A 15000-nucleotide genomic window follows, 5' to 3' on the forward strand; every position below is an offset into this window, starting at 1 on the left:
CACACACACACCAAGTATGCATGTGAGAGCGTAGCAGTATACACACAGAGAGGGTAATGGTGTGTGCGTATATAAACCAACCGGGTGCCATTGCGTGACAAGACAAGACAGTGGAGTGAGTGAGTGAGTGAGTGAGTGAGTGAGTGTGTCCAAACAAACACATACATGAGCGGGTGTGACATGGTGTACCATCAACACACGACTGCACACAGCAGCACAAGGGTTAGTGTGCACTGCCTACTGCATAGGTACACCACTAAGAGGGTTGGGCTCATGACAATAGGCCAATACGTCAAACATAGCTATAGTCTTTAAAACCCAGGATACATTTCTTAAAATTAGGACACAAATAAAAATCAAGAATAATCGATTACAGAAAATATTCTGTATTTCTCAAATTTACATTTTACCTTGACTGTTTCACTGGTAGGTTCAACATACAGCTGACTGACTGACTGACTGACTGACTGACTGACTGACTGACTAACGCTTTGATGCAATGTTCCTGTCAAAAAAGCGAGAAAACTGAAAGCTGAAAGAGAAATAGAGGGGTAAAAAACTAAAAACCAGGGAAGGCAGACAAGTCTGACAGCCCGGCTCAGGCAAGTGCACTCCTCTTGCTTTGCTCTGGTGCTGAAGAGCTGTCAAGTGTCTGCCATCAGCACTGAAAGAGCCTCGCTGGCTAGGAAACAAAGGCCGCTTCTCTGACACTGACTCAGAAAACAGAGCCTTCCCATCACTTCTACGAAAGGGCAACACCTTACGGATTTGATCTGGTTCCAGTTGCGTTTGATTAATTATATAGTTTCACCAGAGGCAAGGTTGTTTTTTGGGGCTGCAAAATATATCAGTATCAAAACAAACAACTTTTTCTGCAGACATGAAACCTGAAAACGTCATGAGCACAACATTGCCAGACTTCACGAAAGAAACAGCTGCCCACTGACCACACTTTAAAAACATTTCCTCTGCATCAGACCCACCTAGAAAGAGTAAATATTGAATGCAGTTCCGCTCTGCACATAAAAGAGCACCTTGGGTCAATATGTAACTCGACATGGAAGCCTCTGCGCAAACAAAGGGAAACTGAGAACTTCCCACAGGGAACACGATCTCCTCCTCATGTTCTAATCAGCTCAAGGCACCTGGAGGCAAACGCTCTCCGCTGGGCCCACGTCTGGACCGGCGGCAACTAGGCGAGCCGAAGATCATCTGGATGTTCCTGGCTTCCATCATCTCCTTACACACCTCATCCCAGCGCTGAGCTCACAGAAGCACTGAGCCAACTCGCCAAACACAAGTCATCATCCTGTAAGGAGTCTGACCAACACAAGCATGTGTGTTAAAATCAAGTTAAAAGGGAAGGCCTCTCGTGTATGACTAACAAGGGAAAACATGGGGCGTGTCTCTTGGTGTGTGTGCAATGGGCCCAACCCTGACAGGACACACAACAGGTGAGAGGGGCGGAGATGGGTTGTTCCGCGTTGATGAATGACAGCCGACGCAACTGCAGCGATGTGTTGACTAGTGGTTTCTGAAAAGGGGGCGGTATGGGTGAATGAAGAAGATGCAATGGCACAGAGAGAGGGGGGGATGCTGGGAGATGTAGTCGACTGGCTTGGAGAAGCATGCAGCTCGCGCAGCAAAGGGCGGAACCCACCTTCTCCGCTCCCCGGGCCGACCTCTGTTATAATCTCCATTAGAGAATTTAGCCCAAATACTGGACACAAAACCCAGAATTAGTGCAGTGGAAAAGAATGACAGAGAGTGACACCGGCCCAGACAGAACCAGTCCAAACATCAACCCACAAACACCAGACACATGTACATACAGACCAACAGGGCACGCAGAGAAAAGGATTCAGAGAAATAGATACAGGAGAGAGAGAGAGAGAGAGAGAGAGAGAGAGAGAGAGAGAGAGAGAGAGAGAGAGAGAGAGAGAGAGAGGAGAGGAGAAGGGGAAGAGCACATTCCAGAGCAGAACGCCACAGGTCCAGGACCTGATTGTTCTGTTGTGTGTTATAGAGACTATATCGAGCTCCCTTGTGTGGGTGACTACTCCGGTTGGGGGCAAGTCGATTCACATCTTAGAAATATCATTTTCATGAGTGATGTAATGAAACAATACGGGCCTCCTTTCTTCAGTTCTATGAACACAGTAAAAAAAAAATGAATATGATAAAAGAAAAATAGAAAATACATACTGCTTCAAAATGGCATCTGCTCTGATGCTATACAAAATGGAAGCTGTCAGGTTCATGATCTAGACCTGCTGTACATCCGTGTAAAATGGATCCTTTCCAGCTTATAAAAAGTGATAGTGACCCGTGCAAAACCCAGAAAATACGAGCTGTGTTCTTTGAGGGTACATTTAAGAAGAACCATACTAGGTTAAAAGCACTTTTAGTGACAGGCACACTACACTAGAGGCCATTTTATGAGCCAGAATCTTGTTACACCACAGCTAGAGAAGAACTCCATACACATTAAGGGCGGGGAGGAGGTTTGTTTGTGAGTGTCTGCAAGAGTGTGTGTGTGTGTGTGTGTGTGTGAGTGTTTGTGAGTGTGTGTGTGTGAGTGAATGTGTGTGTGTGTGTGTGTGCACATGAGTGTGTGTCTACTAGTAGAATACAGAGCTTTGAGAGGCCAAAATCTGGAATGCACTGGAAGTACAAGAGATACATTTGGGCAGACAGCTTTGCTGGCAGTGGTCAAAGTGAGTGGGCCATAATCCAGCCCTACACAGACCACACCAACTCGACTGGGACTGCAAAACAGATCCGCAAAAACAGAGAAGGGACTAATCCACTGCCATGTGGCCGGGTTGGCGGTCGTATCCATTCCATTTCAAATTCACCACAAACACTGACTGTGACCACTTCAACAGCATCCACCCGGTTTCAACAATCAATCGAATGTTCAGTTTCTTTGACAGAAATTGCCAGAAACTGCTTCACAATTAAAATGGAATGGACCCTCAACCGTATTTGGCAGCTGTAGAAAGGGATACACCCAAAACAGGAGAAAAAAAAAACACCACCACACCAAATCTCATTCTCAAAAAAAATAGCATGTCCGTTAAGGAGAATGAGAACATTCCAGACCAAAAGAAGAGACTTTTGAGGTCTTTGAAGAGAGAGAGTATCATCAAGACCCAAATCCCATGTCAAAGAGTAGAAGCAGAGGGGAGATGGCGGGGGGAGAATGGGAGTACAATCACAAATGCAGACAAGTCGGCTAGTCTTCACCTGAGCCGTGTTTGGACTGCAGAGATTCTGATCGGGTTTACTGTCAGAGGTGTCAGAGTTATGGGGTTGGGAGGCTATGAAGATGCACAGCAAACTACCACACCAAAACGGGAGAAGGGGCAGGGCAAGCTTTCACACAGTGAACACATACCCGGGCTTTCTGGCTCATCACCACCATCATCATCATCATCATCCTCATCCTCATCGTCTGAACGACAAAGACAAGTCAAATCATCCCATTTCAAAACAAAAACATGTCAGAGGAAATCAGAGGACTTATGGCAGCTACTTCCATGAAGTGTTTTAGTTACACACACACATGCCGTTATTGTCTTCCCAATGCCAGTTTCTCACTATGCACCCATGTTCCCACACAGTTCACAGACTATGCAGGAGCATTGCTGATGTCAAGTAAACAATGGCTAATTCAATTAAAAGTGTTATTAACAAGGCATTGCGTTCACTTCCAGAATAGTGCCATGTTTGAACTACACAAGGGGGGGAAACAAGGAATTAAGCATTCCTACCAACCTTCTTCCACTTCCTCATCTAGATCAAAATTAAAATATTCTTTGGTAAAATAATGCCAGAAATAAAATTTAAATAGAGGGGTGGGGGCGGGGGAGAACAAAGAAGAGGCAAAGAAATAAAGTGAAGCAGCAACAAAATAATGCAGGAAAGATTCTACTCCTATGATTCATGAACAAGACATTAGCCCAACGTCTGCAATGGGGAATCATGAGTTTTAAGAGAAAAGAGGATCAGCATTAATGTGTATAATGCTCTGCGGTGACTACACTGAATAATGTATATGCTGTGCTTAAAGATGCATAAGCGGGATCACTTGTGAAAACCACTACTTGCTATTCACAGTTAACAAACCCTAAATGGAGATAAACAGACCTTCTAGGTTTACAACACACTGTTCTCTTTAAATGCCTCATTGATCCATGAAGTGCATGAGAAGAATGAATCCTCTTATACAAGGATTTACTGTCTGCATAGTCCTAAGAATTTGTGTTAGCTATGCACTCTTACTACCATACTTACTAACTAAAGCCTTGCTACGCTAATAACTGCAAATACCACTTTACACCTACATTAGAAGATACAAAGAGAGAGAGAGAGAGCTAAAGCAAACAATCAGAGAGATACATCAGAGAGGGAGAGAGAGAGAGAGAAAGAGAGAAAGAGAGAAAGAGAGAAAGAGAGATAGGGAAGGAAAAACTGGAGGGAAAGAAGAGGGCAGAGAGCTGAGACATGAGGAATGGATGAAGGAATGAATGGATGTGGTAGTCTGGAGCAGAGCAGACCAGACCAGAGGGGATTGGACAGATGAGTGGGCAGGTAGGGGGACAGAGAAACAGAGGCAAGGAGCCAGAGAGAGGGGAGGAGGGGACACACAGGTGTGCTGGTGATCTACCTTTGAGGCTGGGGAAGGGGGTGGCCTTCTCCCTTGCAGCCTTGTTGGGAATAGCCAGGTTGGAGAGACTGAAGCTTGTGCCGTGGTTCTTGTACAGGTTACCTGCAAAGACACACTCAGCCTTTACATGAGACGGCCAGGACAAAACAGCGCGTTGCGTTCAACAGCAGGGGAAACTCAGGTGACTGAGCACCACTGAGGTTGATGGCTGTCTTGCCAAGCATTGAATGTCATTAGACACTGTGAGGACCTACACTTTTTATTCATTAATTCATTGTATTATTTTTTTTATTATGCGAAAGGACCAATCCATCAATTAATAATAACAGCCTTACTCGCGAAGGACATGAGACCCCCAAATCCATCGCCGCTGTTGTTGGAGATGGTGGAGTTGGGCGAGCTGTTGCGGGAATCGCCCTCGCCGTCGGACTCCCCCGGGAGCTTAAGGCTGCTGGGCCGTAGGGGGCGCTGTGGCCTAGCGAGACCAATCATACATCACAGCATGATCAGAGAAGCAGGGCCAAAGGTCAAGAGATACATTTCATGTTTGAGTTCCACACTAACTTTGGAAAGTAAAAACATCACTCCCCAACATTTTGATCCAACAATCTGAGATACCTCACGCATTGAATAAATCATTAGATAAAATTACATCCTTTTAACACACAAATAGATTATTTTAGAAGACCATTTGATCTAGAGACACTTAGAGCCTGATGAAGATATATCCCCTGACTCTTTACTACATGACCATAGACTGGTCCAGGGAGAATAGGTGTGAGGATTGACTGTGAAGAAGTTTGTGAGCGTACTTGTTGCCGTTGAGGTTCTGGTTGAAGCGGGGAGTGTAGCTTTCCTCCTGTTCCTCGCTGTCTGCATCCTCTTCCACAGGGAAGCCATACTGAGGCTCAAAGTAAGGATTGTCATAGTCTTTCTTCTTATTGGTCGGGTCTGTGGAGGCGGGGTCAGGGGTGGGACGTGCGAAAGGCTGGCTGGCCAATCCCGGGACAGCGTTCTTGAGGGCAGTGCTGGCAGATGCCTCCATCTCTGCGGGGTCAGGCTGCTCCTGAGGGAATGGAGTCGTGTCAGAACAGACACCAACAGTACCACTTTGTCCAGCATAAGCCTGGACAGATACTACTTCATACCTACACTTTTTCCATTCATACAATATATCATGGCCAGTGAATCGAAATATTCGAAATCAATGGCAGGTTTTTTAGGAATTTTGATAGACAGATAATTGATCCTATCAGATAACTGATCAACAAATGATATGACTTAACTTCAATTCAACACAATTCCTTTCTTTGAGGTGACCGAATCAGTTCAACAGAACCTTTAAAACCTGAAACACCCTCCACTAGTAAGGCTTTAAGCCACAGACACAGCGTGCAGAGAGTGGGTGGTGTAGCACTGACGTGGTTGACTCCCTGGATGATGGTGCTGGGGCTGGAGCTGGCCGTGGTGCTGGAGCTGGAACGCAGCGGCTGGCCCTCTGATGCCTCTGGCGGACCCTCCCCTTCGGGCTCCGGCTCAACGCCCTCTTCCTCCTTATACTCCTGGAAGTCGTGGAACTCCACCTCACTGGCGTCCCCCAGCGCAGCGTGGCAAGGTGGATCCACATCTGATGAAAAGAAAACCACAACAAAACGCATAACTAAACAGCATAATAACAGCAGTTATTTGAAATACAGCATGTCGGAACATTTGCAAATTACTTTTGCCTTAATTTACTGCAGCAGTACCCAGTGACTTACTTGGAGTGTCTCCCGAAATGTCCCCTTTGATCATCTCATTCACAAAGTCCCCGAGGGAGGAGTAAGAAGAGCTGGAGTCATCATAGCCTTCACTGTCACTGCCACTGCAACACACAGACAGACAGACAGTCAGTCAGTCAGTCAGTCAGCCAGACAGCCACTCAGACAGACAGACAGACATACAGACAGACAGACAGACAGACAGACAGACACAGTATACACACATGCAAACACAAATAAATCAGTATCATGCGCTGACCACTACTACAGATACAGAAGAACCTTTATGAAATCAAACTACACATATATTTCATTTCATTACATTTCTTTGTTATGGTGGTAAATCCCACACACACACACATCATTTTTTGGTGGTATGGCTCTGGGGCCAGATGGCTGGCGGGTGTGCGTACCTGTCGTCCGTGGGGTCGGAGTCGTTGGCCTCGTCCTCCAATGGCCCGCTCAAGGCCTCAGCCAGCTGAGACGAGCCGTCATACACGCGGTAGAACACCGGCTGCAGCTGGTGCGCGTACCACTTAGGCTTGTCCCCAATCAGAGAGGGATCAAACACATCTGGTGCCCGAAGAGGGAGGAGGAGGAGCGAGAGAGATGGAAAGAAAGTGACAGAGAAAGAGAATTTGTTGCAAAGGGCTGACCACTACCCACAAACTAGTCAATCCTTCCTGCCAAAATTAGGTTTGTACAACCGAGAACCACAAAAGCAACAGTATAGTAGAAAACAAGGGCGTAGGTTTGGTCTCAGCATTGGTAGGGACACTGCCCAGCAGACCCCCCCACCCCCACCATAAATTAAAAAATGTAGTTGATGTTATATTTAACAGGCAACATTTATTAGAATATATTAACATTTGTGTACTAACTTGTGGAACTTGGAACTGATTTAAACATAATAAGAATAATAAACCCTTAGTTTAAATAAAAAACTAAACGTTCTACACATCTATTGACATCACATGTTTTTGTTGATCTTTTTGGATATCCCAAACATGAGTAAGACCTCATCTGAAGCCCTGATGGTCCAGCTGCTTCTTCCTCAACCTGCACTACATCTGCACTGGATTTCTGAGTTCCTGAATGCATTTCAAAATATTGCCTTAATGAACAAAACCACCTAATGAGAAGTACATGCAGTGCATTTGTTTGTTCTGAAATTAATTTGTAATATGTAGGTAAATGGTTCAGGTTTTATGGAGCTGTACTCAGCCTACATCATCTGGATTGCAGTGCAATGAAATAATGTATTCATGAATTATATGCTACATACATTTGGGCATCCCAATTTATTGCACCTTTTTACTACCTTCAAGTATAACATGTATTCTCAAAATAGCCAGTGTGATTGATTACATTCATGGGTAAAATGGTCTAAACAGGGTAGGGTAGCTTATCCTTCTGGCTTCAACCAGACGAGATGTAATGCAAGCTAAAGTTACATGCCCTACACACTAACAACTTTCAAAACATGTTTCCATTGTACAATGGATTGCGATTTAGGGTTAGCAGCTTCGCAATGTGGGTAGTTTTCCGACTAGCTAACTAACAGCGACCTGAGCTCTTTGATAGCTCTATGGGTGGAAAAAACTTCTGGCATCTCTTTTCTTTTTAGGTGGCTTTTCAGAGCACAAAAGGGTCAAAATATCAATGCTGAGACCAAACGAAATACTGATATGAGGCGTTATTATTTCCTGGCAAATTCAGTAGCTTACCGTATCAGACTACTATAGCAGCACTCTTTCAGGATTCACGTAGTGTTTCTGACTCTGCCACTTCAGCCAATTAAATGACAGCATCTTGTCGCACAGGCTCGAGGGCGCATTGGAAAACTTAGAAATGTATTTCTAACTCTTCTGGGCGACGAACATTGTATTGATAATAATACGAATGAGTTTGCAAATATATTGTGCAAAATATTTTTTTCTCAAATTAACAAAATATTGGTAGGGACTTTTTTGTCTTTCCCAAACTTTGGTCGTGACTAGTCCCTACCAACCCTATGCAAACCTACGCCCTTGGTAGAAAATGCAGAAGTGTTAAAAAAGGGCAATCCGGAAGATTTTTTTTAGCTTGATACACAAAATCATACACAAAAAGTGTACAGTGGGAGAGCCTTACTGTTATGAATCCTCTGGAAGGCCAGATTGGTGGGGTTGAGGGCCCACTCCCCATAGTACTCCACGGCCTGCGTGTGCGACAGCTTGTCGGCAAAGCCGCTGCGCCGTGGCCGGGAGGCCAGGAAGGACGTGGCCTGGAAGGCCACCACGGGTCGGGGAAAGAGGCGCAGCGTGCGTGTGTGCATCTGGAACCCCTGCAGAACGTTGGGCGAGTTGAAGAACCTCACCATGGCAACCCTGTGTGAGGGATTGAGATGATTAGGCAAAGCCCTCCAGGAAAACTACACAGATATATAAATATAACTATATATGATATGATATATCACACTCTGGTGAAAACCTATGCCAAATGGACTGAATTAAAAGTCAAGTCTAAACACATGATATTGAGCAATTGCCGCCTTGACAAAAAAAAGAAAGAGGTGCAACGTTTAACATTTGTGAGCCTTGCCTGGTGGCCACGTCCACAGAGTCCACATCGTTGCCGTAGATGAGGGGGTTGAACTCGGTGGAGGACGGCGAGGCCTTGTTCTGGCCCGGCGGGAGCAGCGGCAGCTCCTGGCCCTCCTGGAACTTCTCCAGGTTGAGGATGGGCTGCGTGTTGAGGCTCATGCTGGCCAGAGCCTGGGCCAAGACGGAGGAATGGAGACCGGAGGAAAAGAAGGAAATATGTCTGAGGACACATGTCTGTGGGGGGTGGGGGTGGGGTGGGGTTGGGGGGGTGACAGTGACTCAGCAGCACAGTCACCTCAGGCATTAGCTCCAGCCTGGTGGCCCGTCAGCTTAGCATGGCTGGGCTCTGCTAACGCCTCAGGAGAGGAGCAGCTGGACGCCAAGATAAGAAGCACTGACTTCATTTGTGCTGGATGGAAAAAGCTGACGTGTTCTGCATTTTAACACAAGCAGTAGCTGCTCGGCTAGGAAGGAGCAGGATCACATTCAGCTCAGGCAGAGAGAGAGAGAGAGAAAGAGAGAGAGAGAGAGAGAGAGAGAGAGAGAGAGAGAAACAAGAGAGAGAGAAAAGAGAGAGTGTGAGAGAGAGAGCGGTTCACTATTTAAAAAGTTGCTCCTCTGATTATCACTAGGAGAAGCACGCATCACGTGCGCTTCACAGAGCTGAATGCAGACACATGGGGCTTCTTCGAGGTGGCTAATGCCGGACATGAGAGTGCTGTGCTGAGGATTTAAGGGTCAGAGGACAGAGAGAGAGTCAGAGAGAGGGAGGGAGAGAGAGAGAGTCAGAGAGAGGGAGAGAGAGAGCGAGTCAGAGAGATACAGAAAGAGAGAAAGAGGATGGGACGGGGGCGGAGGGGGGGAGGATTCACCACACAAGCCATTTAAGGGAGCACTCTGGGAATGCTGGCAACCTCTCGGTTAATGATTCGCTTAGCGCGGCAACTGCTAATTCGGTCAAGTCAGTCTGCTCACGGGCACATAGCAACAACAGCTAACCTTTTAAAGCCAGACCATTATCAGTTCCATTTATTAGACTGCGTTTTTTTTTTCTCTTTCTGAGAATGCTTTGGTTTAAAAGCACAACAGACCTACACAGGAAATGCGCACACATTCCGTCATGCTTTAGCCAAACTTGAGCACTGTGTGAGTGAGGGGTGGAAGAAATAAATAGGTCAGTAAGTCACAGGGCTATGGACATCTCAATCCATGAGACACAGGTGGAGCGGACAGTCGATGCGGAGCAGGCAGAAGGTCTTTAATGATGGGGTGGGGGTGGGGGGGGGGCGTGGGGGGTGGTGGTGGTGAAGGGGGTCCGTGCAGTAGGCATGGCAACATTCCAGGACAGGGAGAGATCGGGTGGGGGGGTGGGGGTTGTTTATTTTGTTTTTCGGAACCTTGGAGTCGGAGGCGAAGATCTGCTTTTGGGTGATGGCAGTCAGCCTAACCAGACACTGAGGGGGGCACAAGAGAGATGGCACGAAGAAAGTCACGTGACAGCAAACAGGAGCCAATCACTGTGCAGGATTGGGACCAAGGTGTGACACAAGACAAACACATGTGCGGTTGAGAGGAAGTGGAGGTGCGAGACAAAGTGCAAGAGAAAGAGAAACAGTGCGACAGTCTAGAAGAGTGAGAGTGAAAGTGTGTGGGTGAGTGAGTGAGTGAGTGAGTAATTGTCAAAGTGAGTGAGTGAGTGTGAAAGTGAATGAGTGACTGAGTGAGTGAGTGACTGAGTGACTGAGTGAGTGAGTGAGTGAGTGAGTGAGTAAGTGAGTGAGTGAGTGAGTGAGTGAGTGAGTGAGTGAGTGAGCAACTGACTGAGTGAGTGAGTGAGTAAGTGAGTGAGTGAGTGAGTGAGTGAGTGAATAACAAAGAAATAAAGACAGACAAACAGATGGACAGACAGACCAATAGTTAGAAACTTGGTCCATTATGAGACAGACAGGAGAACACTAAACAGCACAGGGCACAGCAAAGGGTTACAGGGGCGGCGCTGCAGGAAAGATAGACAGACCAGTCAGCCACTCTACACCAGGCTGTTTATGGTAAGCCCTAGGGGCAACCAGTCGGTGGAGGATGGAGAAGTGGAGGTGGAACACAGAGAGGAGCGGCAGATGACAATATTCCACTATTCTTAAGGGATCCAGGTCGGCGATGACCTATAATGCACCACTTCCATTTCCCTTTGCTAAAGTCGCAGTTCAGCGCTGATGTCTCACTGCGGGAGTGCTATTCTTAGACTTGGGAACAGCCATTGAGGACGAGAAATTACCAGCACTGCAAATCACTGCAATAGAGACATTCAAAGACTCTTCTGTATGTGCCCACTGCTTTACTGTTAGTGACTCGCCAAGATTTTAAGACCAATGTACTCTAGCCACGTTAAAGTGAAAATGACCGAAAGTAGGGTTGATCAGAAATGTTTACACGGTCTTACCTACAGTCAGACAGACACAAATCAGACACACTAACACCACAGTTCTTCTTGAGCTGTGTATTGCCAACAATTTGGCGATTCGATATGCATCATGATACAGAGGTTACATTATAATGCGATTAATTGCGATACTGTAAGCAAGGCGATACATTGCGTTTTTTAAGTATATATATATATTACATTACCATATGCATAAAATCGGAGTAAAGATTATGCAATGAGAACAACTCTGCTATCTAGCGGACGGGGTTACAAAACAACACAAAATGAACAACGGTTTGCCACGAAAATTTGCATGTACTCTTTAAATTGAAGTAGATAGTGTTTCAACCGATTTGAACATCGATACAGTATCACAAAACATAGTATTGCGATACTCAAGTGTATCAATATTTGCTCACAACTCTAGAACTTTCGATCAGGAAATCTAGTGTGGAGCCCATCTATACACAGAACTAGGGTTGGGGGCTAAGGAATCACAACAGTAAATGTCTACTTCTCTGGGTCTGATTCAGAGGGCATCCATGTTTCACATAAACTACAATAACATTCAAATTACTTACTGTGTCTACAGCAGTTATTATTTGTAATGTTTGACACAGTCCTTTTACTAAAATAATTTTAAAAACTTTTTTCAAACTTCTTCAAAAGAACACCAAATTAAGAGGTCAAAAGAAAATAACACTAGAAATTTGAGAAATTAGAAAAGTCTAGCGTTGGTCAATCATGAATTTCTTTGAATCAGTCCCATTTTCTACACTTGCTAAGGTGGTTCTACCATTGGGGGCTGTGGATTAGTAAAGATAAACTACAGTTAAGACTGGGATCCAACACAGCAGCTCCCAGTTTCACTTTTACCTGCATGAGCTAGAATGTGAAAAGAGAAGAGAGAGAGAAAGCTTATTGTGGTTAGTGCAATGGCATCAATAACAAACAACCTTATGTACACATTTGGGCAGAGAGAAGACAAATAATCATGTATTTTCTCCCAGTACTTTACTGGAGCAGGGGAAATATGTCTGAATACAACCACTGTCAGCGAACACAGATGTACTCAATCTTTAATGTTTGGTTCCACAGCCGAAAACAAAGGTGGATGGTATGGCCATTCGGCTCATGGTATTGGAACTCTTTCTAGGTCAATAGGATCTCACATTGTGCCAAATCACCTGACGCTAATCAAACCTTGCCAAGCTGTCAGTACTACACAGGCTTCCATTCCACCTCATCAACATGGCTGTGTAGTAGAGGACACGCCTCTCAGAAAGCCTGGATCAACACCGGCTGCCAATATTGTCAAGGCAGCACTGGCCGCTGGGCAAACTGTGAGGGCCGCGGGGCAAAAACTGTGCTGGTCAGGTGACAATAATGAGTAAACCTAGAGAGGCAGGAGTGAGGCAGAGAGGCCATTGTGTGCTCTACCTGCTTGAGATGCTTCTTCAGCTCAGATGACTCCGGCTCAGGGAGAGGGGGAAGGATCTCCGCATTGGTGGGTCTGATGACCTGTACACAAACAAACAATGTGACTGACAACATTGACGGAGAAAAGAAAAAAAAGCAATTGTGTCTGTAGGTTGGCTGATCTATTTCTGACATGCTTGCATACAGCCCAGTGTAGGTTATGGGTAAGAACATAGGTCATGAAAAATGGATGGTATGGGTAAGTGGAGGCATTTGTGAACTGCATAACCGAGTTCACATCAATTACAGAGGGAATAAGGACACGGGTCGGTAATTCTAAAACTTGAAATACACAAGTGGACATAAATGGAATAAAATCTGTGGGGTGTGCTACGTAGTCCTTCTGCAATGGGATAGTAATATAATTCTGGAATAGAACACAGACCTTGTTGCAGTCAAGATCAACTAGCCACACATCATCTGGCATCCTGAAATCAGCCTTGTACAGGAAGAAGCTGGCAGGAACGCCAATGATGTAGGGGGTGGGTGCAAGAAGGAGCTGCAGGGCGAAGCAAAGAGAAGACATTAGAGACGCATTACAGCACGCCACTGCATTCCCTGTTTCATGAAAACAATATGTGAATGCATCACTACTGAGAAAAAATAATTATTCTCAATGACTATTTGTGGTATTTGTCACCACACAGATTAGTATGGATGTCACACTAGGGTACCAGTACGAGCACAACAGATGTTATTGCCTTCTTAAAATGTCTGGCCCACTGGGAGACAAAAAAATTATAAAATCAAATCCATCACGTGTTAATCTTCATTGGTATGCTGCCATTTGCAAAACTGGCTTAATTTATTCAGCTCTGGATCCAGTGCGAGTGGGAAGAGTGGGGAACAGTCGAGTGCTTCCTACCTGTTCAGCTGAGGCCATGCACGTGGGCAGCAGTGGGATGACTGGGAACATGTACTCCAGAGGGTAGATCATAGATACAAACGCCATCACGCTCATGGACAGGGCATTATAGTCCCGAGACTGAAGCACCACCTGAAGAGGAGACAGGAACATACATATTAAATAGAACTATAATTATAACACTCATACCTATAAATATTCCATTACAGTTGTCCCAAAACATTCCACAAACACTGCCAAACGCATATTAAAGAAAACACCCAAAACACTCAGAATGTCCTAGGAACATAGACACATTGAAAGGGGATATTAGCATTAGCAAGAGGACAAATATGTGCAATTGTTATAGGTGTGAGGGGGCAGAATAGTTGTAGGCATTTCAGGACTGTTGACCAGCATGCTCCTGCACGGCCACAAGAGGGGCTATGTTTTTCCCGGAGAGGCCCAGTGACCCGTGAGCACTCCACTACGCATTAGCAGTCGTGCTCTCATCTCAAGGGCACTCTCTACTCGTTCACCGCAGCATAGGCATCCGTCGCAGTGACAGAGCCAACGTGCTCGCTACATGAGAATGTAGCAGGAACAGAAGCTAGTCCAGGTCATGGCAGTGCTCAGCAATAACCCATATAAGCAGGAAACATCGTAGGACAAGAAGGACATGTTCAATGTCATTCTTTGTGGGTTTGTGCGTATGGGTCTATGGGGTGGGCTGGGGGGCTGACTTGAGTTTGTTTGGGTGTTCAGACACAGAGTTTGATTTTCCAAACAAGGAAACTATTCAACATGCACAGGGTTAGTGTTGTTGATTATCTTATTGTGTGTATGTGTGTGTGTGTGTGTGTGTGTGTCTGTGTGTGTGTGTTTGTTTGTTTATTGACAGTTTCTGCAGTTTCCGGTGCAGCACACACATGTCCATGTTCCGTCTGGAGCATTCCTCTGTGTGTTTACCTTGTGTTCGAGCAGGATGCAGCTGAGCACCAGCAGACAGCCGTCCACGCCCAGGAGCTCCAGCGGCAGGTGCAGGGGGAAGTCCACCATGCAGAAGCGCGAGGAGTCGGGCAGGGCGAAGGTGAGCGCCGGCTGCATCTCGTGCGGCAGCACCTCCACGTCCACGCGCCGCTGGCCCGCCACGGGCACGGGGGAGCGCAGCAGCCGGTACACCCACGACTCGATCTCGCGCAGGTCCTGCAGCATCTGGCTGCCTTTCTCCTTCTCCT

At 46.0% G+C, this 15000-nt stretch overlaps 1 protein-coding gene across 7 annotated transcripts in view; it reads right to left on the reverse strand.

Moving 5' to 3' along the window:
* madd (MAP-kinase activating death domain) overlaps positions 1-15000 on the reverse strand; it is a 49224-nt gene that overhangs the window by 19676 nt on the left and 14548 nt on the right. For 6 of the 7 annotated variants that reach the window (XM_080843873.1, XM_080843870.1, XM_080843872.1 and 3 more), the window contains exons 5-17: positions 14732-15000; positions 13784-13915; positions 13304-13417; positions 12880-12960; positions 10415-10471; positions 9016-9188; positions 8566-8801; positions 6846-7005; positions 6433-6536; positions 6094-6299; positions 5485-5738; positions 5008-5147; positions 4673-4774 (exon numbers count right to left, since the gene is read on the reverse strand). The exon at positions 14732-15000 is cut by the window's right edge and continues 41 nt beyond it. In XM_080843873.1, coding sequence (XP_080699999.1) covers positions 4673-4774; positions 5008-5147; positions 5485-5738; positions 6094-6299; positions 6433-6536; positions 6846-7005; positions 8566-8801; positions 9016-9188; positions 10415-10471; positions 12880-12960; positions 13304-13417; positions 13784-13915; positions 14732-15000 — 2028 coding nt within the window. The remainder of the gene's footprint in view (positions 1-4672; positions 4775-5007; positions 5148-5484; positions 5739-6093; positions 6300-6432; positions 6537-6845; positions 7006-8565; positions 8802-9015; positions 9189-10414; positions 10472-12879; positions 12961-13303; positions 13418-13783; positions 13916-14731) is intronic. The other variant, XM_080843871.1, reaches the window with a different exon arrangement.

The sequence above is a fragment of the Sprattus sprattus genome (genome assembly GCF_963457725.1).
Source record: "Sprattus sprattus genome assembly, chromosome: 8".
In the NCBI taxonomy this organism is placed as follows: Eukaryota; Metazoa; Chordata; class Actinopteri; order Clupeiformes; family Clupeidae; genus Sprattus; species Sprattus sprattus.